The sequence below is a fragment of the Manis pentadactyla genome, chromosome 11, assembly GCF_030020395.1.
Source record: "Manis pentadactyla isolate mManPen7 chromosome 11, mManPen7.hap1, whole genome shotgun sequence".
Lineage (NCBI taxonomy): Eukaryota > Metazoa > Chordata > Mammalia > Pholidota > Manidae > Manis > Manis pentadactyla.
The window spans coordinates 120,594,180-120,622,037 of NC_080029.1; the positions used below are offsets into that span (position 1 = coordinate 120,594,180).

General features: G+C 37.4%; 1 protein-coding gene across 11 annotated transcripts in view; it reads left to right on the top strand.

Moving 5' to 3' along the window:
* Window positions 1-27,858, top strand: part of NEO1 (neogenin 1) — a 242,085-nt gene that overhangs the window by 187,502 nt on the left and 26,725 nt on the right. For 7 of the 11 annotated variants that reach the window (XM_036907777.2, XM_036907783.2, XM_036907778.2 and 4 more), the window contains exons 11-20: window positions 3,747-3,895; window positions 4,252-4,390; window positions 6,426-6,475; window positions 7,424-7,571; window positions 11,275-11,385; window positions 12,477-12,671; window positions 22,794-22,889; window positions 25,354-25,577; window positions 25,658-25,796; window positions 27,702-27,809. In XM_036907777.2, the coding sequence (XP_036763672.1) occupies window positions 3,747-3,895; window positions 4,252-4,390; window positions 6,426-6,475; window positions 7,424-7,571; window positions 11,275-11,385; window positions 12,477-12,671; window positions 22,794-22,889; window positions 25,354-25,577; window positions 25,658-25,796; window positions 27,702-27,809 (1,359 nt within the window). The remainder of the gene's footprint in view (window positions 1-3,746; window positions 3,896-4,251; window positions 4,391-6,425; window positions 6,476-7,423; window positions 7,572-11,274; window positions 11,386-12,476; window positions 12,672-22,793; window positions 22,890-25,353; window positions 25,578-25,657; window positions 25,797-27,701; window positions 27,810-27,858) is intronic. The other 4 variants (XM_036907779.2, XM_036907781.2, XM_057488960.1 and 1 more) reach the window with 1 other exon arrangement.

The following is a 27,858-nucleotide window of genomic DNA, read 5'->3' on the forward strand; positions in this document are numbered from 1 at the left end:
TCAGGGACCTTATGAATTAGTTAGGGGAGATAAAGTGAATTCACATCAAACAATAGCAAAAAGATAGTATGATTCTCCTGATAAATACTCAGATTTTACTGATCCTTGATGACCTAGCTCAGATGCCTTCTAGTATGTTTTGTCTGATCCTTTTAATATTGTATCTGTATAATTCTAAGATGCGTTATCATTTTCTTCCTTGAATTATGATTATGAATATATCTTGCTTACTTTCCAGCAAAGAGAGAGTCTTTGTCACCCTTGTATTTCCCCCAGTATCTAATATGCCTTACAATGAACAGAGATATCCAGTAATTGTTAACAACTAGATTTTCCTGATCTTTATATATACCACACTCTTCTGAATCTCTTTAAAGCTTTACTTTGGACCTGTGGTCTTTGTGATAAATGACATTATTTCCCATTCATTTCCTAAGATTTCTGCAGCTGAATTGTCGGAATGATTTATTTTGTAATTGTCTTGTATGTCTTAAATTTTGGTTGTGAACTATAGGCCTGAAATTATAGGAAGCAAGCAAGTCCTAATGCTTTTCCCATGAGGCTTTCTTTTACACTTTTACCTTCTTTTGACACGTCACTTAAGTTAAAAGTCACTTGTTTTTCCTCCGAGCCTCCTCCAGTTTTCTTTTAACTTAGTTTTTCCTATCAACAGACTTCTGATAACAAAGATTTTCTTCAGCTAGGAGACATGTAAGATATATTCGTGGGAGGTACTAGCCAGAGAAATAAACAGATTCAATGACTTTACCTTTCAAATTATGGAAATAATTCAAAGACTTTACATGATGGGTAGAATAAATAAAGTCAACAAGCCATGGATCTTTACTTCTAATGCTGTAGCAAGTTACTCACTCATCAAACATTTAATGAGGACCTCCTATGCCAAGCACTACACAAGGTATTAGAGGTGCAGGGGATGTATAAGATAGGAATTAATTAAAGAATGAGCAGTCAAGATAGGAGGCCATTGATCACTTCATTGATAGAGCTGAAGACCAGGAGTCAAACCCAGGCAATATAACAAAGAGGGCTGTCAGAGAGCCATGGGGTTGATTTAAAGAAAGAATGTGTGCTCATTAAGGGAAAGGATGTTGAATTTCATGGTTATTGTGTTCAGATAAGAGCAGGAATAAACTACTGGATTTCAAGCTCAATGTCCCTCCACTAACTTTTATGAACAGATATCATTCATGAGAAATATAGGAATAGAAAACAAGGAACAGTCATGGTAAAAGTTAGGTAAATCAAGGCAGGCTCCTAGGAGCAGATGAGACCGGAGGTTAGCCTTGAAGCATTTGACTTAAAGCAAGCCCTCTTGGGAAAGGAAACTGCATGACCCATATCCCCAAAACAGGGTCAAACAGTGACAGGCAAGGTGAGTAATGATGAAAATTAAGGAAAAGACCATTGGATTTCATTCACTGTAAGTGTCCCAGCCTGGGTCATGAACCTTCTGAAAATACATGAAAAGATTGGTGTGTTTGTGTGTGTTCATACTTCCTTTGGGAAAAAGCCTGTGACTTTCATTATCATTTCAGAACTTATGAGTTACTGTTGAGAACCACTGTATTAGAAGGGTCAATGTCAATTTAGAAATTAAAGAAAAGTTGGAAGGGACAGTAGATTTATTGAGTGCCTACCATGTGCCAGTCAAGATGTAAAAATGAGTAAGACTTGACTTCTGTCCACCAGAGCTTACAGTCTAGTACAAGAGACAGACAAGTAAGTAGACAATGGTGTAATGTGCTCTTAATTCAAGGAAAGTAGGTGGCACAATGATTTTCAAGGACTTTGATTAAAAGAAAGTAGGTAAATAAAGATAGAGATGGAAGGGGCAACAGAGTCTAGTTGAGGGTATTTTAGGGATAGAGAGCAACTATAACATGTTTTAACAAAAGAGAAGGAGTTAATGGGGAGAGATTTGTACTTCATCTAAAGGTATTCAGCCTTTGTGGGGGACGTTAAGCATTGGAGTAAGCCCTTAAAAAATATTTTACATATTTAGCTTCAAAACCAACTTAAATTTTGTTCCCATTTATTATGCCATTGTATCGCTGAAATGAAAGAATTTATTAGCACCTTTTGTAGAATCATATTTGCCTACATTTAGCCAATGAATATATTGAAAGTGATTTCAAGAGAATTTGGGAACTGTTTTGTTTTCTTTCCCTGTTTAATAAGTTAGAGGAAAATTTTCCATAGCAGAAGTGTGACAAATCCCACTTGTCAGGCTGTGCAAAATATACTTTTAACACTAAGTGAATAACATGATTCATGACTAAATCAAACAACTGTCAGAATAACCATATTCAGGTTTCTCTGCTTTGGTAGCAAAACTGATCTTAAACTGTGGTGCTGTTATTTAAGAAAGCCAGTTCATTTTACGTCTGTTAGTTTTTTCCTTTTCCCTAAATCTGATGGATGTCTGTTACTGAAACACTAGTATCAGAGAAATTTGTGAAACTGTCAGACAAAAAGAACATAGTAAAAAGGTATGAGAACTGTTGTAGGAATTAGAGCTGGACAGTCAATTGGTCAACCAATTGAGTCTTCTAGTCCCATAAATCCTACAGAGGTGTGGAAATTTCCTAACTGGTCTTCTTGAGTCAACATTTTAGAATCAGAAAGTGCTCAACTCCTTTTTCCCCCCACTCACTAACTTTCCAATCACTTGGGAATGGTTCTTAACCTCTCAACCTCATCTATAAATAGAGATGATAACAAATGATAATCTCATTTGGGTTAGTGGAAAGATTAAATAAGATGTAATTTAAATACATGTCAAGCACTGAATACTGGACCAATTGTAAGTGTTCAATAAATAGTAGCTATCTTAAAAATTACTGTTCTTTTATCTAGTCTTGTTCCCTTCCTGTTTTCCTTCCATGCATGTGTTCACATGTCCTTTCTAAACACAGATCTGATCAAGTCATTTTATGTTCCTGCTCATAATTTTTCAGTAATTACCTAACACCTACAAGAGATAATCCACGCTCCATAGTAGGGCATTAGAAGCTGTACTCTCTGGCTCTTGTCATCCGTTCTGGCATTCAACCACACCCATTCCCTGTTTCAACCTGAAGCACATACATTATCCTCTCACGTGCCATGCTCCTTGACTGGAATAGCTTTCCCCTTGGTATCTGAGACAATTCCATTCTTGTTGCTCCCAAGAAGTTTTCGCTTAACTTCTTCCTTTCACCCAAATTCCCCCAACTGCTTCCCAGCCCCTCTCCAAGAAGAATTGTATGCTGTTGTCTATTTTCATTACAGCTATTACCTAACTCTACTAGCAATTAAGGCAGTTTTTGTAACTGTGTAGATGTCTGACTTCTCTCTAGACTGGGGGTTCTTTGTGGGCAGGGACTCCACTGATCACCATCCCCAGTGCCTGGCAAAAGAAGACTTGTCTTTTTGAAATGGTTGCTCTTATGTGCTACAGTTCCACTGCAAAGCAAGGATTTTATAAACCACAAGAATTCTGCAGTCTTCATATTTTTTTCTTTTAATAAATTTGAGATACTTCACAGATAATTTTTGGTTGTAATTTGAGACATAAAAAGGGAAGTGCATTTAATTATCCTAAAACAACTTGGAACAAATCAGTTGTGTTCTTAGTTTTTATTTTTAAAACATGTCCAATATGATGATATTGCTGAGAATGGTTATTGAGGAGCGCAGAAAATTTCATTTATATCTTACTATTCTAAAATTTTCTTTTACAGTTCAGCTCCCTGGCCCAGCACCTAACATCCGAGCATATGCAACTTCACCTACTTCCATCACCATTACCTGGGAAACACCATTGTCTGGCAATGGGGAAATTCAGAATTACAAATTGTACTACATGGAAAAAGGGACTGATAAAGAACAGGTATAAGATGAAGCCATTTTTCAATCCATTGATGGGAACAGTAGAGTTGAAATATATTTCCAAAACTCAATACTTGCTTGTCTAAAAATCTGAGGGAAAAAAGATGTATAGGAAATGAATGACAGATTCTATTTCTTTGTACTCAGGTTTATTCTGTGGTTTTTATCATCAGGGGACACTAATCATCAAATAATATTTCTCAGTAAACAGCCAGTGTTTATGATTAATGTGCTGTGACTGTTAAATAACATTCTGTAAAAGAGATAAAAACCATTGTGTCAAAAATACAGAAATTGTATAGTTAATTCTTCATTTTGCAACATATCTTTTGGCTTATATAAATTATTTTATTCAAGGATGTTGACGTTTCAAGTCACTCCCACACCATTAATGGGTTGAAAAAATATACGGAGTATAGTTTCCGAGTGGTGGCCTACAATAAACATGGTCCTGGAGTCTCCACACAAGATGTTGCTGTTCAAACATTGTCAGATGGTGAGTCTTTCTTCCTTTGGACAGATTGCAAGCTTGGGGCCCTGCAGCATAGTAAGATCAGTAGTAAGTGTCAGAGAGATTTGGTCCAAATCCTAGTTCCACCCCTTTCTGGTAGTATGACTTCGGTCAAGTCACATAACACATCCCAGCATGTTACTTACATGTGAAATGTGAGGTAATACCAACTTCACTGAGTTGCTATAAAGATTCAATGAGGGAGCATAGAACATGTAGTGCCTGGTATTGAATAGCTCCTCAGTATTTTACTTTTACTACTAAAAATAGTATAGAGCTTTTGTGTAGGTAATATTATTGCTTGTTCATGACACAGACCATGCCATGGCTGTTGGAATGCTCAAGTAAAATAAAACATTATGATCTTTGGCTGATTCCTGGATCTGGGAGTAAAAAACTATAAAAGAAACTATTGGTACAATTACTTACTATTAGATAGACACAGTTTTAGGCAATATTAAATATTAGGTGTGTTATAGGCATGTTAGCTAATACTTTTATGTTGAGATTATAAATTTGTGTCATTATAGTTTTGTTGGGGAATGTCCATGTTCTCAGAAGATACCTGCTATAGTGTTTAGGAATAAAGTATGATGGCCACAACTATCAGACAATTCAGAAACAGGAAGCGGATAGGTGAATGTGTGTATAAATATGGTGAGAGGAGTAAAGCAGGTACGGCAGATATTAGCAATTGGCGAATCCAGGAAAAGAACAAGATGGTGTTCATTGTATTATCCTTGCCACTCTTTTGGGTGTGCTTGACATCTTTCAGGACAAAGAGTTGGGAAAAATAAATATAAACTATAGTTTGACTAGCCTTTTGAGAAAAGTTGAGGGAAAAACATTTAATATAGGTTTTTAAGTCTACACATGAGCCAATTTTAAGTGCTCTCAGCAGGTTGGCATGCCAAAGACATTGCCTGTCAGGGAGACTGAATGTATCTTAGTGTGGTGGTGAAGGGCAGCACTTTGGAGTAACAAATTATTGGCTCCTACACCAGCTGAAACAAATAACCTTGGGCAAGTTAACCACCCTGAATCTCATCTGTAGTTTTCTCCTCTATAAAATGGGAATAATAACAGAAACTCCTTTGTAGAATTGTTGTAAGGATTAAGTATCTGCCATGTGGGAACATAACAACCAATCTTAGCTATGATGGTGATAAAGACAGTAATAACTATGTTGGGTGCCTCTGCAACTGAGTCAGAGGTTATTAGCAAGGAGTTGATGGGAACCGTTCATGGACTTTTTTCAAAACACAGGTGCCTGAATCCTACTCCAGACCCTCTGGGTTGAGGCCTCATGCACTGTTAGCGGAAGATACAACATTAAGCAAGAAATCGTTTCTGTCTTCTAGAATCCTATAGCACACTGGGCACTGAGTTCTATACCTAGTCACCAAGTGTCAGAGAAAGGGAGGGAGAAGTCCCTGCTATAATTGCCTTGGGGTTTAGGTGGTCAGTTTACTGAAGCTGTCATTGCTCATATATTGGGAACTGCCTTCAAAATCATCTGAGGAACCCCACTTGAAAGCCAAGCTCACTGCTTTATGAACATCGCATTTTGGATTCATGACATTACTTAGTTAATTTACTTGCCACATATTCATTAGACTTGTTTCCAAGAAAATTGTGGCTCTTCCCCAAGATAAAGATAGGCCTATCATCAAGAATATTCAAAAGAATACATTGAAGATTCAGAATGTACATGGGGTCTAGAATAGTGCAGAGTCACTGCCATATCCTTGAATTAAGTATCTGACTTCCTAAATTTACAACCTGATTTGAGTATGGGTGCATATATAAGAATGCATCTAATTTTTTTTAATGAATCAAACATGGCCACACCTGATCCACATACTACTATCAACATGAGGGTACTGACAGCCGCATGTAGACCTTTAGGTTGCATAACTAATGTTTGAGATGTCCGTTTGTGTAAAGTCTGGCCAAGAGCAGTCACAATGATGGGTGACATGGGAGTGACTGAAAAACAAATTTTCTTTTTCCTGTCTAGTTCCCAGTGCTGCTCCTCAGAATCTGTCCTTAGAAGTAAGAAATTCAAAGGTAAAACTTTATATTGCTGCTCATTTTTACTGGTATACTATTAAGCCTCAGAAGGAGTTATAGGGAGGGAGATTCTCTATCAAAACAATCATAGGCAGAGAAATAAGATGATATTTGTTAATAAAGCTAGGCTTACAAACCAACTCGTTGATTCTGTTTAACTTTACTGCCTTTCTCTGTTGCCAATTATACTTTAACCTTTCTGTAAATATATTGCTATTATTTAAACCATGACATTCTAGATTTTAACAGTCCAGAACTTTGGTGATAAGGTAGAAAGAAGTTGGTTATGATACCATAGCTCCTTAGTACTGTGGGACAAGCCCAGTGTAAGTCAAAGGCAGACACCTCTCAGATGGTTGCATATGCTGGAACCGTCCCTTCTAGTCAAATTCAGTGTACATTTAAGCCTGTGTAGGCCTCTCAAAGGACCAGAGCCTCTTCCTGGCTATCGAGAGAACTGAGATTTTCAGTTCTTCAGAAGGTACTTGGGACTCCTTTTCCTTTAAGAAACAACCAGTTATTAATGAATGATACCCATTTGGAAGATTTTTAGGCAGAAATTGTCTAATTTTAGCTGTTTCACAATGGAAGTAGAAGAGAAACTTATACCTAACAATAGTTAATTTAGTTCCTAATTCATGTGCCTCTGAATGTATATTTTCCTTCTGAAAACTTCCCTGAGACCAATGTCTTCATTCTGGCAAAATACCCAGGAGGTCAAAGGCCTAGAGTATACAGCCCACAAATATAATCTCCCCATCTGATCATTGAGGGTTTTAAAATTAAAAGTACTTTTCAGTTATTATAAAATAACTTAGTAAAACTCTGAGCGTTCTGCTGCCTTTGTGAAGTGCCTTTACACAGTGAAGTCAGGGTAATAACACATAAAATAGGACCAAGCTTTCAATATATTCGGCCTGTTCCCTGTACTCTTGTCTTTCCCAGAGCATTATGACTCACTGGCAGCCACCTGCCCCAGCCACGCAAAATGGGCAGATTACTGGCTACAAGATTCGCTACCGAAAGGCCTCCCGAAAGAGTGACGTCACGGAGACCCTGGTAGCTGGGACACAGCTGTCTCAGCTGATCGAAGGTGAGCCGCTTTACACACAGGCAAAAACCAAGAGGTGGTATCTTTCCCAGATACTGAATTACGCTGATCTAATGACTGCCCTGAGCTACTGACTTACTTGACTAAAATAAAAATGGTTCAGAAGAGTTTGTAATGGCTCAGCCTACTTTTAACTGGAAAAAAATTAACAGAGAACACCATTACAGGTTTTGCTATCTGAGTGGTGAGATTGTTTGAGGAGAGCTCTTGGGGAGCAATAAACTTTCCTTACCTTGTTCCTTACTTGTGTTTTTCTGTATTCTCCATATTTTCTTTTCTGAATATATGTTCAGAACAGATCTTCCATGACTTAGGATGGGGCTAAATCCCAATAAACCCACCGTAAATTGAACATATCTTAAGTTGAAAATACGTTTAATAAACCTAACCTGCTAAATATCATAGTTTAGCTTAGCCTACTTTAAACATGCTCAGGATACTTATAAATTAGCCTACAGTTGGGCAAAAATCATCTAACACAGTCTATTTTATAATAAAAAGTTCACTATCTCATGTAATGTATTGAATACCATTCTGAAAGTGAAAAACAGAATGGCCATACGGTTACAGAACAACTGTGAGTCTGTCAGTTATTTACCCTCTTGATCACGTGGCTGATTGGGAAATTGTGTCACTCAGAGAATCACTAGCCCATGAAAACATCAAAAATTCAAAATTTGAGGTACGATATCTACTGAATGCACAGAATTGAATGCATTTCAGACCATCAAAGTAAAAAAAAAATCACAAGTCAGACCACATAAGTCAAGGACCATTTGCCTTGTTCTTTTGTAATCTGAAAAAAAAAAAAAAAAGGTAAAACGAAGCTATATAAGCAAAGAATCTGGTTGGTAGGAGAGGTCTACAAAATTATTTTTATGACACTGAAAGCACTTGTGTATATGTGGCCTGAAACATTTGTGAATAGCTATAGCAATGCAGTAATCATTCTTGCTCCTATGGACATGATAAAGTTTAGAAAACTCTGTCAGGGATAGATAGTACCTTTTGTATAGTTTCCCTTTATGTGCAACAAAGCAAATGGCATAGCTGGTAAAAATGTACCCTAATGCATCTCTAATATGCCTTCCCCTGTAGATGACAGAGTATCACCCTCCTCCCTCTTCAAGGGAGAAAAGTAGAGTTGGCTTAGCAAGGGCAAGTTGGCTTTGTAGGAGAAGCATGGGAGAAAGATGAAGTGCTTTTTTGCTGTTTGGATGTTGGGACCATCCTTACAAGGAATAGAGACAGATGCCCCTAAGAAACCCTTTTGGGGTTTCCTAGCAGAGCTGGTAGGAGAGAACTACAAGAACTGGAGGGTCATGTCATTATTAGCCAAGCCCTGAGAATTCATTTCATCACTCTTGGGGAGCTCTGAACTTTCCTTACATTGCTTTCCTCCTGGGTAGAAATGGAAAAGATTAGAGGAAGCTTAACAATAAGCACTTTCCTGTGTCCCCAGCAGCTAGGTTCTTGATAGAAGAAAGATCTGGGGTCAAAAGTGTAATCGGTCTTCCTTCTTTCTGAGTTTCTAAAAATGGAGAGAGCCACTGACAGTGCAAAGCCGTGCTCTGGCGACCTAGCAGGCTTTTCTCCTTGCTCCTCACTTCACAACTTCGGAGAAGGTGAATGTTCGTCTCCAACGGTATCCTTTAGGCTTCTAATTTCTTCACATGAACTCCACAGCTCTAAGCTGCAGCGAACAACATGGCCTTATTGTAGTAAAATTGCAGTAAAATTGGTCACAGATGTTCTTAAAAGTCAATTTCTGATTTTATTGCAAAAGAGGTAAATAACATTTCCTATCTGTAAGGCTTCTATTTTGCATATTTGATAGGTATTTACTGTATGCCAGGCAATGTTCTTGTTGCTAATATATAGAGTACAGTCCTTGCCCATGCAGACACTATGCATTTCCCCAATGAAACATTTGATATATAAGCAAAATATCACTTTCATGGTAAAAATAGCTTTTTCTTTATCAAGAAAATTTTGAATTTTAAAATCATGTTTAGATTCACTCATATGTTTAACAGACTTTACTGAACTTTTACTAGTGTGTGCTAGCCCTAGGTATACAATGGTGAGCAAACGTGGAGATCTTTGCTCTTGAAACATTAACATGCAGCTTGATAAATATTAGAGAACAATATGGATTTCCACAATCCTGTACTGCACAATAAATTATGTGATTAAGTTTTAGCCTGAGGTAATTGTTTCTTCCTTTTGTACTGCTTACAGCACTTAACACTTTTAGCTATATCTTTACAATGTGAATTGTGTGCCTTAGTTTTAGTCTGTAAATTCTCTAGGTCCTTCAGGGGGGAGGGACTTTTCGCTTCCTTACACAAGCAGCTCTCTTGCTTGCACATACATGCACTCTCTCTCAGTTGCTCTTTTACATTCTAACTCTCCCCAAAGGGGAGGGAATGATAATTTGAGTTATTTCAGGACCTCAGTTGAGCTGTCTGCTAACCTAGATTGTTGTCTATTAACACGTGTAAGTACATGTACAGTCCACTCTGGCACTTATTGGCTCAGTACATGCAGGGAGAGGACAGGGAGGTAATACTATCACATGGTATGAGAGGAGACAGGAGGTTGTTTTGTGCAGGTCCATCCTAAATCTTTGCCCGCAAGAAGCAAGACAGGAGAAGCAGAGTAGCTGGGCCCAAGTCAGTTTGATAAACTGAGCCAGGCTTCATTCTGCATCCTGTCCAAGTTCCACCTCAATAGCTCTCTCTTTGGAGTTTCTGTACTATGTTGCTGGCCAAAGATACCAATATTTGGGTATGAGAAAGTAAGATAATTTTTCATAAACCTTACAAGACTGATCACAATGTCTAGTATTTAACTTCTCTAAAAATGTATGTGTGTGAACTGTATACTTAAAAATGGTTCAGATGGTAAACTTTGTTATGTGTATTTTAACACAGTAAAAAACAGAAAAAGTGGATACATGAATATATGAATAGCCGACCATATTACTGACTGTTGCCCTACTTTGTAGGGTAGACTTACATTTGGGTATTTGCTGCTTTCAATACATTGATTAATCATGTACTTTATTAGCTGACAGTAAATATGAAAGGTTACATAATAGGAAGGTTTTATTCCTCTTTTACTTATTGTATGTACTTATGGGTTGGCAAGCCATTGAGAAATAGATTTCTAAGCCATATTTGGTGTTTAAACCTTTTCTACTATGTTAAGGGATGGCTCAGAGAACAGAAGCAACCAGGTGGGAGTTACATCTTTGCATTCTTTTCTGACTTTTGCTTTCTTCTGAGATCACCTGACTGTTCCTTTGTTACAACTCTTTCATTATCCTCAACTCTTTTTGGCCTTGGCTTCCTTAGTAACAAAATGAAGGGATTATATTAAATAGTCTCTAAAGTGTGTTCAAGCTGTTTAAAAAAATCTCCATCTCCTGGGAACTTTACTCATTTCCGTTTTCTTTCTGGGTTATGGGGGCTTCAGCCTCTATTTTATTGGTAGGAGCTCCTCTATCCTGGTATTTATACACTGCTTGTTCTGTATTAACTTTAAGGGAAACTTTATCAACATAGTAGCTTTATACTTAGTTGGTGGATTAGGTATTTGCTCTAATAAGAGATTGTTAATGTCTTGTTTTTCCAAAGCTTTTGTTTAAGGTTATTTCTTTCTTTTGTCATTTGGGCCTTAGGTCTTGATCGGGGGACTGAGTATAATTTCCGAGTGGCTGCTCTAACAATCAATGGTACAGGCCCTGCTACTGACTGGCTTTCTGCTGAAACTTTTGAAAGTGACTTAGATGGTAAGAACTTTTGTCAACTGAGTTAAACTGAAAAGCCACGGTTTTGGGTTATATATGTCTTAAGTCTGTGAACTTTAACTTATGATACTGTTGTCATTCCGGTAATGTGGCAAGTTTCCTAAATTTTTTTTTTTTTTTTGCAGTGGCTTTTAGAGAACTGCCCCTTTAAGCAAAACTAGAACAAATACAAACATATAGGTGCCTTAAGTCTGGCTTTTTACCAAGGCCATTACATGGCTGGATGATCTAAATTTTAAGGCTGATCCACATAGATTGTGCCTTTATTTCAGTTACATTTTCCCTTAGCCCTTAACACCTTGTCCTTTTTCTCACTCATTTAGTCAATAAATAATTCCATATAGGTGTGTGTATGTCCCTTTAGCAGAGATAGGTCGTGCACTGTTGGGAATGACAACAGTATCATAAGTTAAAGTTCACAGACTTAAGACATATATAACCCAAGACCTATGTCCTTATCCTAATTCTTAGCTTACTAATTTTTAAGTTCAGACAGCAATTTATGCCATGAAATAATACATTTGAAAGGTACTGTAAATTGCCACCTTTTTAAGCCAAAATCTCACACCATTTAAATCAATTTATGATTCTAAAGTTTCATGTTTTCTAACTTAGCATATTACTTAGGGCAGCTAGTAATTGGTACCATTGCTGTAAGATGATACTTGATCACCTATTGACAAGTCTTCTAATTAGTTGGTATTATGCCTTTCTCGTTCTATCTGGTAAAGCTTGGGAATCAGATGTGGGACAAGGAGGAATGGGTAACTATTGAAAGGCAATTTATTTTTTCTCCATTGGACAGAGGTTCTTGGATCTCTTTGTCTCCCCTTCCAAATTAATATTGCAGTGTCTTGTATTTCAGGTTGCTTGGGTTTGTTTTCCTCTTAGAATGCAGTAAAACCATGGGGCATATTTCACTATACTACAGATTCTCTTTGAATTCTTGGGCATAATGGAAAAAAATCTTAGCCCCAAGTAATTTGGCAGAGGATCAAGCACCATTCCCCAAAGATGGTGAAATATTCTAAAAGAAGGTGGATCTCATCTTGATTTTCTTCTTTCCTTCCTAGAAACTCGTGTTCCTGAAGTGCCTAGTTCTCTTCACGTCCGCCCACTTGTCACTAGTATTGTGGTAAGCTGGACCCCTCCAGAGAATCAGAACATCGTGGTCAGAGGTTATGCCATTGGTTACGGCATTGGCAGCCCTCATGCCCAGACCATCAAAGTGGACTATAAACAGCGCTATTACACCATTGAAAATCTCGGTATGTATGCCACATAGAGGAAGTAATTGCACGTGTGATTTCTTTCCTTCTAACTTTTTTGTGTGTAATGATTTTACCTTTACAGAAAACTTTCAAAGATAGTACAAAGAATTCCTGTATATCCTTCACCCATATTCCCCAAAGGTTAACATTTTATTACATGTGCTCTATTCTCTATTTTTCTATGTGTACATATTTTTTTTTTCTAAACTATTTGATATAAGTTGCAGATTAATGTGCATTTCCTAAAACAAGGGCATTTTCTAGCATAACCATAGTATAGTTATCAAAATCAAATTAATAGTATTTATGGACTTACTCATATTTTGCTAGTTGTCTTATTAATATCCTTTATAACAAAAGAAAAACATTGTTTTCTGGTCCAGGATCACACGTTGCATTTAGTTATGTGTCTCATTAGTTACCTTTGATACGGAACAGTCCTCTTTTTTTTCTCTTTCATGATTCTGACAGTTTGAAAAGTACAGACCATTTATATTTTGTAGAATGTCCTTCACTTTAAACTTGAGATGCATTGTGTCCTTATCAGTGCCTCATATCAGGAGACACATGAGAGCCTATTGCTAGTGATATTAAATTTAATTACTTGATTAAAATGGTATCTGGCACTTTTCTCCACTATGAAATTACTATTTTTTTCCTTTATAATTAATAAGAACCTTGTGGAGGAGAAACATTGAGTTTTTGTGAATACATTGTTTGTAATCAAACTTTCACTAGTTTTAGGGTCTTTAATACTATGGTGTTTTGCAAATGATAATATTCTAATTCCATTATTTCTACATTTATTAGCGTTCTTTGATAAAGAAGAACTTCCCTTCTCTTCCACAGTGAAAGAACGGTCAATGGGAGTCTTTTATGACTGGTTCCTCTATCCATATGACATCTCCCATGTTTCCTTGAGCATTTTCTTCCTTTTTGACAAATAAGGTATTTTAGGCTTATCTGCTATTTCCCTAGCCTTACCATTTCAATCATCCATTTCTCAGGAATCTTGGTTTCTTTTATGGAAAACGATATTTAGGAAAACAATGTCCAAGTGCTTTACATGCTTATTGTTACTGGAGTAGAAAATCCTGAGGAATCACAAAAATGGCTACTAAAACTATAAGTGAGTTTAACAAAGTCACAGGATACAAAGTTGATGTACAAAAACAGTTATATTTCTATATCCTGACAATACGTAGTTGGAAATTGGAATTAAAATAATAGTAAATAGCATCAAAAATATGAGGTACTTTAGAGTAAACTTTTAAAAATGTGTATAAGGTCTCTCCACTGAAAACTAGAAAATTATTCCTGAGAGAAATTAAAGAAGGCTTAAATACATGGAGATACCGTGTTCATGGATGGGAAGATAGTATTAAAATGACAGTTCTCTCCAATGCAATCCCAAGTAGAATCCCATTAGACTCTTTTGTAGAAATTAATTTATTTATTCTAATATTTATATGAAAGTCAAAGGAACTAGAACAGCCAACCATTTTGGGGAAAAAAAGGATAAATTTTATAAGACCCATGCTACCTGATTTTCAAGACTTATTATAAAGCTACAGTAATCAAGACAGAGTGGTAGTATTAGTGTAAAGGTAGGGGTTACAGATCAGTGGGACAGAACAGAATCCAGAAGTAGGTCTGTGGTATATGGCCAATTGATTTTCCACAAAAATACTGAGATAATTCAGTGGGGAGAGGATAGTCTAACAAAAGGTGTGGGAGTAATTGGATATCTGTATGAGAAAGAAAAGGAGCCTTCCTGACCTTTATCGCACACCGTACATAAAAACAGACCTAAATTCAAGAGGTAAAACTATAAAACTTCCAGAAGAAAACAAAAACTATTTATGACTTTGAGGTAGGCAGGACTCTCTTAGGATATAAAAAAGCATAAATTATAAAATAAATTAATAAGTTGAACTTCATCAAAAATTTAAATTTCTGCTTTTTCAAAGACACCAAAAATATGAAAAGACAACATATAGACTAGGTGAAAAAATCCATTGTTCAAATATCTGACCAAGAATTGGGTCCAGAATACATAAAAAACTTTGTAACTCAAAAAGATTATGACAGTCCCAATGAAAAAGGAGGCATAAAGGAAAGCCCTCTTTCCTCCCAGTGGGTGCCAGTTCTGCTCACCCGCAACCCCCACCATTGGCACAGGTGCTCAGCAGCTCTGGAGAGTAGAGCTTCTGGGCACTAGAGGACACTGCTACACAGATATTATTCCATAGGAATCACTAAAAAAAATGAAATACCAGAAACTTTTTGTCCAAACAAAAGTACAGGAAAAGACACCTGAGAGAGTTAAGTGAAACTGAAATCACCAATCTTCTAGATAAAGATTTCAAAATAAAAGTAATAAACATGCTCACAGAGCTATAGAAAAATATTCTAGATCTCAGGAAGGACTTCAAGAAAGAGAAACTATACAGTATGTGAAATGAAACATGTAATGGAGGGATTTAAAAGTAGATTACATGAGGTAGAGAAGACTATAAATGAAAACAAAGAAGCTGAGGCACAAAGAGAAAAAAGGATCTCTAGGAATGAAAGAATAATAAGAGAACTCTGCAGCCAATCTAAACAGAACAATTTTCACAATATAGAGGTATCAGAAGAAGAAGAGAGAGAAAAAGGGATAGAAAGTATCTTTGAAGAAATAATTGCTGAAAACTTCCTCAATCTAGGGAAGGAAATACCTCTCAGGTCATGGAAGTGCAGAGATCTCCCAACACAAGGAACCCCAGGAAGACAACTCCAAGACATATAATACCTAAAATGGCAAAAGATCAAGGATAAGGACAGAGTATTGAAAGCCAGAGATAGAAAAAAGATCACTTACAAAGGAAAGCCCATCAGGCTATCAGCAGACTTCTCAGCAGAAACCTTACAGGCCAGAAGGGAGTGGCATGATATGTTTGATGCAATGAAGCAGAAGGGCCTCCAACCAAGAATACTCCAGCCAGCAAGATTTTCACTCAAATTTGAAGCAGGGATTAAGCAATTTCCAGATAAGCAAAAGTTGAGGGTATTTTCCACAGATTGTCTCTACAGTGTATTTTAAAGGGACTCCTCTAGATGGAAGTGCTCCTAAGGCTAAATAGCTGTCACCAGAGAAAATAAAACCACAGTAAAGGAAGTAGACCAATTAATTACTAAGCAAAAACAAAATTATATCAACTACTCACAACATTAATCAAGGGATACACAAAGAGTACAGAATATGACACCTAATATGTAGAATGGAGGAGGAAGAAGAAGACAAGAAAAAAGAACTTTTAGATTGTGCTTGAAAAAGCATAATAAACACATTAAGGCAGACTGTTGGATAGTAAGGAAGCTGCCTTGAACATTTGGTAACCACAAATCTAAAGCCCATGGTGGCAATAAGTACATATCTATCTAAAATCACCCTAAATGTAAATGGACTGAATGCACCAATCGAAAGACAGAGTTACAGAGTGGATAAAACACACCCACCTGTATGCCTACAGGACATGCCTACAGGGGACTCACTTTAAACCCAAAGACATACACAGATTAAAAGTTAAGGGATGGAAAATATTCATGCAAATAATAGGAAGAAAAAAACAGGAATAGCACTATTGCTGTCAGACAAAATAGCAAAACAAAGAAAGTAACAAGAGACAAAGAAGAACATTACCTAATGATAAAGGGGTCAGTGCAACAAGAGGATTTTAATCATTATAAATATCTATGCACCCAATATGGGAGCACCTAAATATGAGAAACAAATACTAACAGAAAGGGGGAAATAGAATGCAATGCATTCATTTTAGGAGACTTAAACACACCACTCACTCCAAAAGACAGATCAACCAGACAAAAAATAAGTAAGGAATCAGAGGCCCTGAACAACAAATTAGAACAGATGAACCTAACAGACATCTACAGAACACTCCACCTAAAAGCAGTGGGATAAATATTCTTCTGAAGTGCACATGAAACATTTTCCAGAATAGATCATGTACTATGCCACAAAAAGAGGCTCAGTAAATTCAGAAAGATTGAAATTGTACCAACCAACTTCTCAGACCACAAGAGTATGAAACTAGAAATAAATTATGAAAAGAAAATAAAAAAGCCCACAAACACATGGAGGCTTAACAACATGGTCCTAAATAATCAATGGATCAATGACCAAATAAAAACAAAGATCAAGCAATATGTGGAGACAATTGAAAACAACGACTCAACAGCCCCAAACCTGTGGGATGCAGCAAAAGCAGTTCTAAAAGGAAAGTATATTGTAATACAGGCTAACCTCAAGAAAGAAGAACAATCCCAAATGAACAGTCTAAACTCACAATTAATGAAACTAGAAAAAAAAGAACAAATGAGGACCAAAGTTAGTAGAAGGAGGGATATAATAAAGATCAGAGCAGAGAAGAAGAAAACAATAGAATCAAAGAAACCAGGCTCTGGTTCTTCAAGAAAATAAACAAATAGATAAGCCCCTAGCCTGACATCTCAAGAAAAAAAGAGTCTACACACATAAACAGAATCAAAAATGAGAAAGGAAAAATCACTACAGACACCAAAGAAATACAAAGAATTATTAGAGAATATTATGAAAAATTGTATGCTAACAAATTAGATAACCTAGAAGAAATGGAAAACGTTCTAGAAAAATACAACCTTCCAAGACTGACCCAGGAAGAAACAGAAAATCTGAACAGAACACAGTTACCAGCAATGAAATTGAATTGGTAATCAAAAAACTACCTAAGAACAAAATCCCTGGACCAAATGGCTTCACCACCGAATTTCATCAAACATTTAGAGAAGACCCAATACCCATCCTCCTTAAAGTTTTCCAAAAAGTAGAAGAGGGGGGAATACTTACAAACTCATTCTATGAAGCCACCATCACTCTAGTACAAAAACCAGGCAAAGACACCACATACAAAGAAAGAAAATTACAGATGAATACCCGTGATGCACATAGATGCAAAAATTCTCAATAAAATGTTAGCAAACTGAATCCAAAAATACATCAAAAATATTATCCATCATGAACAACTGGGATTTATTCCAAGGATGCAAGGATGGTAAAATATTTGAAAGTACATCATCATACACATCAACTAAAAGAAGGACACAAATCACATGATCATCTCAGTAGGTACTGAAAAAAGCATTTGACAAAATTCGACATCCATTCATGATAAAAACTCTCAACAAAATGGGTATAGAGGGCAAGATCCTCAACATAATAAAGGCCATATACAACAAAACCACAGCCACCATAATACTTAACAGTGAAAAGCTGAAAGCTTTTCCTCTAAGATTGGGAACAAGATAAGGATGCCCACTCTCCCCATTTTTATTCAACATAGTACTGGAGGTCTTAGCCTTGCAGTCAGACAATGCAGAGAAATAAAAGACATCCAGATTGGTAAGGAAGAAGTTAAACTGTCACTGTTTGCAGATGACATGATACTGTACATAAAAAAACCAAAAGAATCCACCCCAAAACTACTAGAACTAATAACTGAATTCACCAAGGTTGCAGAATACCAAATTAATACTCAGAAATATGTGGCATTCCTATATACTAACGATTAACTAGCAGAAAAAGAAATCAGGAAAACAACCCCACTTACAATTGCATCAAAAAAGAATAAAATACCTAGGTATAAACCTAACCAAAGAAGTGAAAGATTTTTACTCTGAAAACTACGAGACACCAGTGAGAGAAATTAAAGAAGACACCAATAAATGAAAATACATCCTGTGCTCATGGATAGGAAGAATATTGTCAAAATGGCCATCCTGCCTAAAGCAATCTACAGATTCAATGCAATCCCTGTCACAATACCAACAGCATTCTTCAACAAACTAGAACAAATAGTTCTAAAATTCATATGGAACCACAAAGGGCCCCGAATAGCCAAAGCAGTCCTGAGAAGGAAGGACAGAGCTGGGGGGATTATGATCCCCAACTTCAAGCTCTACTACAAAGCCACAGTAATCAAGACAATTTGGTACTGGCACAAGAACAGACCCATATACCAATGGAATAGACTTAGAGAACCCAGATAGAAACCCACACTATATGGCCAATTAATATTAAGATAAAGGAGCCATGGATATACAATGGGGAAATGACAGCCTCTTCAACAACTGGTGTTTGCAAAACTGGATAGCTACATGCAACAAAATGAAACTGGATTATTGTCTTATCCCATACAGAAAAGTAAACTCAAAATGGATCAAAGACCTGAATGTATGTCATGAAACCGTAAAACTCTTAGAGGACAACATAGGCAAAAATCTCTTGAATATAAACATGAGCAACTTTTTCCTAAACGCATCTCCTCGGGCAAGGGAAACAAAATCAAAAGTGAATAAATGGGACTACATCAAACTAAACAGCTTCTGTTCAGCAAAGGACACCATCAGCAGAACAAAAAGGCATCCTACAGCATGGGAGAATATATTCATGAACGACATATCCGGCAAGGGGTTAACATCCAAAGTATATAAAGAACTCACATGCTTGAACTCACATGCCTCAACACCCCCAAAAAAATAACCCAATTAAAAAATGGGCAGAGGATCTGAATAGACACTTCTTCAGTGAAGAAGTTCAGATAGGCAACAGACACATGATGCTCCACATCTCTAATTATCAGGGAAAGGCAAATTAAACCACAACGAGGTATCACCTCACACCAGTTAGGAAGGCCAACATCCAAAAGACAAGACACAACAAATGCTGGCGAGGATACAGAGAAAGGGGAACCCTCCTATGCTGTTGGTGGGAATGTAAATTAGTTCAACCATTGTGGAAAGCAGTATGGAGGTTCCTCAAAAAACTAAAAACAGAAATACCATTTCACCCAGGAATTCCACTCCTAGGAATTTACCTGAAGAAAACAAGATCCTTGATTCAAAAAGAAATATGCACCCCTATGTTTATCACAATACTATTTACAATAGCCAAGATATGGAAGCAACCTAAATGTCCATAAAGAAGATGTGGTACATATACACAATGGAATGTTATTCAACCATAAGAAGAAAAGAAATTATACCATTTGCAACAACATGGATGGAGTTGGAGGGCATTATGCTCAGTGAAATAAGCCAGGTGGAGAAAGACAAGTACTGAATGATTTCACTCATTTGTGGAGTATAACAACAAACCAAAACTGAAGGAACGAAACAGCAGCACACTCAGAGACTCTAAGAAGGGACTAAGTGCATACCAAAGGGAAGGGGTTAGGGAGGGAGAAGGGGATTAAGGGGCATTATAATTAACACACATAATATAGGTAAGTCACAGGGAAGGCTGTCCAGCACAGAGAAGAGAAATAATGACTCTGTAACATCTTACTACACTGATAGACATTGACTGCAATGGGCAGGGGTAGGGGACTTGATAATATGGGTGAATGTTGAAACCACAGTGTTGCTCATGTGAAACCTTCATAAGACTGTATATCTATGATACCTTAATTAAAATAAAAATCATATTTACACAAAGACTTGTACACAAATGTTCATCATAGCCTTATTTATAATAGTCTAAAAGAGGAAATAGGTAAATGTTGTTGTATATACATACAATGGAATACTACTCAGCAATTAAAAGGAATAGTCTGTGGATAGACATAACAACATAATGAATCACACAAACATGCTGGGCAAAAGAAGCCAAACACGAGAGTACCTACCGTGCTGTCATGTTTTTATGATATGCAAAATAGGCAGCACTTACCTATAGCGATGAGAAATGGGTGGTAGAAATTGACTGCAAGGGGCACAAAAGAACTATTTGGAATGTTGGAAATATTCTTTATCTTGATTGTGGTAGTGATTACACAGATATATATATTTATCAAAACTCAACAAACCGTACACTTAAAAGGGTGTATTTCATTTTATTCTAATTATACCTCAAAAGTTGATTGTTGATTTACAAAGCAAAAAAAGGTTAAATAGTAACATTTTTTAAAAGAAAATGTGTTGATTTGGGTAGGAACAATTACTTTTCTAAATTGTATTATCATTTTTGAGATCTTTTCTAGGGAAGACTTGTCTTTTAATTCAGAATCTTCCCTGATCAACTTTTTCATTCAAATCATTTCTTTGTAACCATCTTCCCTAAGAACAACGTTAGGTGTCTAACAAATGAACTACCTACATCTTTTCTGGTAGAAAACAGGTAGTAATTTATTGCTTTATTCAAAAACAAAGTAGGCTTTCTCTTTTTCCTTTCAAGAAGGAACAGCACAGCCAACCTAGGAAGTATTCCTCACATGAAGAGTCTTATAAGGCAATTGTAGGAGAGCGAAAGAAAAGCTTTGCTGGTAGGATAAAAATGTCTCTGTGGTGACATGCCTCATACCATTTCCTTTATGAAACTACTGAACTGTAAGTCCTCTGCAGTGTAGGCAGGACATGGTCCTTGACCTTCGGTGCTGACCTTCGGGTGCTTTCAGTCCAATAGGGGAACACAAGTAAAACACAAGAAACAATGAAATGAGTTGAAGTGGAGTGTGTTCAGAGGAGGGAGAGCTAGTAAGGACAGTAGAACAGTCAGGGAAGAAGGTTAACTAACTGTACTATGAAAGACCGAGTCAGAATCGTATCTCAAATCAAGATCTGAGAAGGAACACTGCGTGTGCTGAGTGAGCAGACAGACCAGTAGGAAAGAGGGCACACCGAGAAGCAGCGGAAAAGTTTAATTTGTCGTAAGGTAAAATAAGCTCGAGCTCTATTTTTCAAGCCAGACAGATCTAAGATGCATATAATGTTGAATAAAAGACTAAAGTCAGAAGTGGAGAAGTAATGTTGAGGAATTTATTTACTAGATCTCTCTCCTGAGCTTCAGATCCATATAAACTTCTGCTTACTGGGTATCTGCTCTGGGATCTATCCCATATTCTATCATAATATAGTGAAAGTTATTATCTTCTCTTGCAAGCCTTTTTAACCAATCAGTAAATATTTAATGAACACCATTTAACTTAAAACACAAATATTTAATAAGCACAGTATTCCAGGCACTTGGCTAGAGACAGAGCAGAGGATCAAGCAGATATCCCAGTCATTAGAAATAATACAATTTTGAAATAATTGAAATCATTGAGGGTGCTAAGGAAGAGTAACAGGGTGCTACAGCCTATGTAACTAAAGAGGTTGATCCAGTCTGAGATGGGCCCTTTCAGATCAGTAGGTGTCGTCTATGTAAAGAAGGATGGTGTGTGTCCCCAGCATAGGGAACAACTGCGTTGTTAAGGTACAATAGTAAGAGTGTACAGTGCTCATTAAACTGAGAGGTGGCTGGTAAAGGTAGAACATAGAGAACAAGGCAGAGTGGTGAAAAGCAAGTAGAATCAACAAGACTTGATCCTTTGCATATAGGGGAGAAGGGAGAGAGGCATAGGGGGATGAATGCTATTCCAGCTTTTCAGTAGCCCCTCTCTTAACCAAGTCTAACTAGCAGCATTTTATAGAATCACCTGGATGGAGTGTTTCTTTAGTCTTCTATTTACTGTAGCATTACCTCCAATCCATTTGAAATCCTGGGCCATATTTTATCCAGCCAAGAAGTCTACATGAGGGCTGGGCAAGGTTTGATGGTTCCTGGATTTGGAGGGCCACAAGAGAGTTAAGGATATTGAGCAGGTACTGAATTATCAGTTTATGTCCTACTTCTCTACCTTGATTATCTACCAGGGCTCTGTTGTCCCCCTGAGAAGGAAAGGAGCTTTAATTCCAAGCTCCACCTACAGGCTTCCAACACAGGAAAATCCTATTTATTATTCTAATCCAAGCCCTACACTGTACAATAGCATCACTAAACCATTGATTACTTGAGGCCAAGAGAAGAGTCAGGCAGCCAGCCTCACTCCTGGGACTAACTCCAGGAAGTTAATCCTGGCCAGGTTTTCTGTACTGTACATGCTGCCATCCGCACATCTTCCCACACCCCGAAATAATCCACTTAAAATTTTTTTTAATCTTCTTTCCTTTCTCTGCAGTTAAGATCATGCACACTCACCGTTGAAGTTTGGAAATTCTATAGTGAGAATTTAAATACTTTGACTTGTTCCTTCCCTTCAGATCCCAGCTCTCACTATGTGATAACCCTGAAGGCATTTAACAATGTGGGTGAAGGCGTCCCTCTGTACGAGAGCGCTGTGACCAGGCCTCACGCGGGTAAGGCGTCCTTTCCATCTCCGGTCTTCAGCATTTCTCTCAGGAATTTTAAGTAGCGTTTGGCCTGAGGTCTCCCCGATAGGTTTCAGTTGAAGGAAGCATATATGGCATTCAGAGCGGAGGCTTCAAGTAGGAAAATGGGCTCTCAGCATGGAACGTTATGTTCATTCCTATTTTGCTTATTAGAAAATTTTAACCCTATCACGTAAATAGACATGTTTTTAATGTGTTAAGATCTAGAAAGCATAGTTGTGAGAGAAGTAAAGGTGATTTTTTTCATCTTTTGTTCATGTGAGTCATAATTAAAATGAGTCAGAAAATGAAAGGGTTTACCATATCTCTGGAGGAATTATATAGGTTACTGATGGTATCAATAAATGTATGTGAACACATTTGCTTTACTAGTCACCTGAGTTGGTTGGGAAAGTGTTTTTCTTTTCATAAACTTTATCTGTATAAAGAATATAAAGCCAGATGTATTTTCCATTTGATCAACTGTCCATTTATTACAAAAGAAATCAGAAGGCACTATTTTTTCTTTGTAATTTGTCTAATTAAAATATCTTTAAAGGGATATACATATAATGTAAAATTTCTGTAGATAAATAAAACATCTCATTTAAATCTGAATGAGAAAGTTTAAGTAAATATGTTAGAGTTGTAAGTTTTTCTAAAGGGTCCTGAAAACCAGAGAATTTATCATTTTCACAAATGCTTTTTTCCTTTTGCTTCTTAGAACTGTGAATCTATTGCCTGCTATGTCTTCTGGATACTTTGCATCATAGTATAGACTTGGCACTATTCTTTACAAAAAGATAATCTCTGTCTTCTTTTTTTTTTATGCCTTTAACAAGACCAACATCATTGCTACATGATTGGTAGTTCTGTCCTGTCTTCTGCTCCTTCGTGCTTAAAATTTATAAATTCTTTTAAAAATAGCTTTGATATTCCAGAAAGGACAAAAGGAAGATGAAAAAGAGAATAATAAGTGGCTTGCTACTTTCTTAAATTAGCCTGTAATAGAAGAAAAATTTGAAGTTATTTTCTTTTATCTGACTTAAAAGTATAGTCTCCTGGCTAGAAATGTACAAGGAGATATTCCTAAGTGTAACCTAGTTATTTTTTTTCCAAGAGTTGTTAAAAGTGATTTTTAAAAACTGTCAAAGAAGCCTAAGGATTTTTGTACCTGTAGTGCATTTTCTGTAACTAACTGGTGTATGTCCTGATCTTTGAACAAAGCCCTTGATTATAGCATATGCTCTTCCTTTATTGTTTCTAGTCCTCATTGTGTAGGAAATACACAAACGGAGACTATTACTCTAGCTTGGCTAGAGTATTATTCATAAAGAAGACTCATGCCATTTCAGATTTTGAGGTGCAAGAAGGGCTAGTCACTATAACCATGTGGGAACCCCATTTTAAAACCTTAACTTAAAAAATAAATCAGTGTGTATATAGTTAGAAAACCTGATGGAGAGTTGGGAGAGCCCGAGTGGATCGTGCTGTATTGCACTGAGCTCGTGGGCCTTGGTGCCTTTGTGCTCATTTTGGCCTCTGTTTTGATGATGATGTTTAGAGAATGTGTCTGTTGCATTGGCACAGGACAGCACCTGCATACAGACATCGCTTTCTGTCAAATAAGTTCTCTGATTTCTGAAGTTCATAAAGGCTGTGTCACTTGGAGCCATGGGAACGGTGGCACTTCCCATAACTGATAGGATTCATCAGCACGTTTGCTCTGACTCTGCTGGAGGAAGTACAGCAGATATACCTACGTGCTGTCAGCTTGCCTCTCCTCAAGGGCGCATAATGCCCTGGAATTCCTCTTGCCATGTACATACGTGAGCCATGAAGCTCTACTGCTTTTAAGCCCAGGGTGTCTGCAGGTCTGAACCGGACTGTGTGCGGATAAGATACACCCAGTACAGCACCAGGCCACATTGCCGTGGCTGACACTGAGGACTCGGGTTTGAGAGTGGGACCCTTGTGTGTCTTGTGATAGTCAATACATAAGCCATGTCAGAAATTTAGCTACATTCACCGAAATGTCAAAACAGACCATGCACTCTGTGTTGCTTGTTCAGAAATTACATCCTTGGTTTTAAAAGGAGTTTTTATCTTTTCATGATTCTTTTTGGACAAAAGGTAGACTTTTTGAGTAATTTAAAGAAAATTCAAGTATGAATATGTTAATATCACTGAATCATCAAATTTTAATGTACCCACAAAATACAGTAGAAAATATGGTTAATACTATTTCTTTAGACGTTTTCCTGAAAATTTTTCGTGAAAGAACACAGGTGGAAATAGTCTTTTAAATGAATGGTGGTTATCTATTAACTCTGGATTCTCTTTCTCTTTTTCCGTTTCTCACCTTTCATTCCATTATATTACCCTGCATTTCCCTTTTCTTTTTTTTTTATGTTAAAATGCCACTTCCCTTTTTTAATTACTTTCTACCCAGACACTTCTGAAGTTGATTTATTTGTTATTAATGCTCCATACACTCCAGTGCCAGATCCCACCCCCATGATGCCACCAGTGGGGGTCCAGGCTTCCATTCTGAGTCATGACACCGTAAGGATTACGTGGGCGGACAACTCACTGCCCAAACACCAGAAGATCACAGACTCCCGGTACTACACAGTCCGATGGAAAACCAACATCCCAGCAAACACCAAGTACAAGGTACTGACACATTTGCTCTGGGTGAAAAAGCTGATTATTGATATTTTCTAATTCTAAAGTTCTTCTTGATATGTTCCCAGAATGCAAATGCAACGACTTTGAGTTATTTGGTAACTGGTTTAAAACCAAATACACTCTATGAATTCTCTGTGATGGTAACCAAAGGTCGAAGATCAAGCACGTGGAGTATGACAGCCCATGGGACCACCTTTGAATTAGGTATGTATAGTCAGTATCTTAGGTCACATGGCATTTCTTGTTGTTTGCAAGATGTCGAAGCCAGTGGACATCCATGTTGTGCCACATTCCAAGTCGTGAGACTAACTACCTGCTTTTACTACCCAAGGAAAGAACTGAGTGCATGAACGGACATACTTAGAGAACACAGTGAGCAACTGCAGCTGGAGTTCAGGGTTTGCTTTTTCAGCTGATGAGTTACGTATTTTCATCGCTGTGTAAGAGCATTAGCAAACAACAGGACAGTGTCATGCAAAGTGTACCGGATTTTAGGAATCGAGACTAGAGTTCAATCCCAAGTCAGCCAAGCACTGACTGTATAAGTCATCCAACCGCGGCATCTCTGCTGCTTCCACGTGTAAAAGAGGGGTAATCGAACCTGCCTGTCCTACTTTACAGGACGAAATGAGGACCAGCTAGGATGGCACATGGTAAACTATAAAGCCCTGTGTAGACATGGGGGTTATTGTCAGTAACCCTCTACTGGTACATTGAGATAGAAGAGATGAGTGACCTGCCCTTCACCAAGCAGCAGCTAGCGTGTGCTTCCTAGAGCCTCAGCTCTTTACCAGGGGACCCCATGGCTGCCCCAGGGTTTTTCATGCAAACCAATTAGTGTCTCTTAAAACCTCCCACTGGAGTATCCATAGGGTTTTTGTCTGTAAGTAAACATGAAAGAGAAAAGACAACTAATCAAATTAAGGGAAAAGCAGGCCTTCCAAGTTTGAGAGTCTCTTTGCCTTTTGCTCACTTGCAGGCCTGCTCTTCTGCCCTCTGTACTGGCCTCGCACGGGGATGTGTGTAACCGCTGGTAGTGTCTATCTATTCTGGCCTCCCGTTTCTTTCTCTCCTATGTAGAAATAACTTTAAACATAGAGTGATTAAGTCTCCCCAGAGTGGGTTTGGTTCTCATGTCTTTTTGTCTTCTGCACAGTTGGTCAGACTTCCTACAGAGAAAAAAGTTTGGATTTGGAGAGTTAGAAGTACAGTTTACCAAGGCTTAGATAAGAGCTTGAGTTTTCTTTCTTTACCAGTCTTAAGAATATCTTTTTGCTTTAATTCCAACCCATTAGGTACTGAATTATATTGTGTATTCCCTTAGGATGTTCACATTTCGCCAGGCCTCCTTCCATTTTATACTAAGAGAATTCCAGTATTTTAGAAAGAGAAAAGTAAATCTAAGGATATACTTAGTTTGCTCATTTCCCTACTAGTACATTAAAAGTTTTCAGCCATAAAATGGAAACAAAAAACACTCTCATTTTTATTTTATTGCTTTTTCTGTTCCATAATTAGCTTTATGTTTCAGAACAACATCACATAGTTGGCAGTATGTTTTGAGTGCAAACTTAAATAGAAGACGTCTTTAAACCTCATATTTGGTTTGGAGAGCCAACTGTAGATGAGAGAGAGTTATTTTATACCTAAAACTATTCTAACAAAATAATCCAAATAAGGGGGGAAATATCATCTTGGGCAAATAACGTGACTTTTCTCATTTTTGGTGTGACAGGGATAGTGGTAACTACCTTTCAAGTTGCCATAAATATTAAGTGTAATACTATTTGTAAAATGCCTGGTATATAACAGGTAACTACAAACATCTTTTGATTTCCCTGCCTAACTCTCCTATAATTTCCCGTGTGCCCTGACCCCACCCCAAGATGCCAGTTCTGTCCCCTCATAATATGGCATTTTCTCTTTGGTGTGTTACATGTTCTCTTTTTATCAGAGCTGTTTCTAGATAGACTGTGAGCTCTTTGAGGCCAGGAGGCTTTGTCTTTTTGCCTGTACCCTTTATTGTATCTTATAACTGGAAAGGGCTGAGGAAATGGTGAATTAAATTGAAATGGACAGGAATTATTGCAAAGTATTGTTATTTTGTAGTTCCTACTTCTCCACCCAAGGATGTGACAGTAGTGAGTAAAGAGGGAAAACCTAGGACCATAATTGTGAATTGGCAGCCTCCCTCTGAAGCCAACGGCAAAATCACAGGTAAGATGCTTTTAAGTGTATGTCTGTTCGCTGCTCCTGCCTGGTAGGA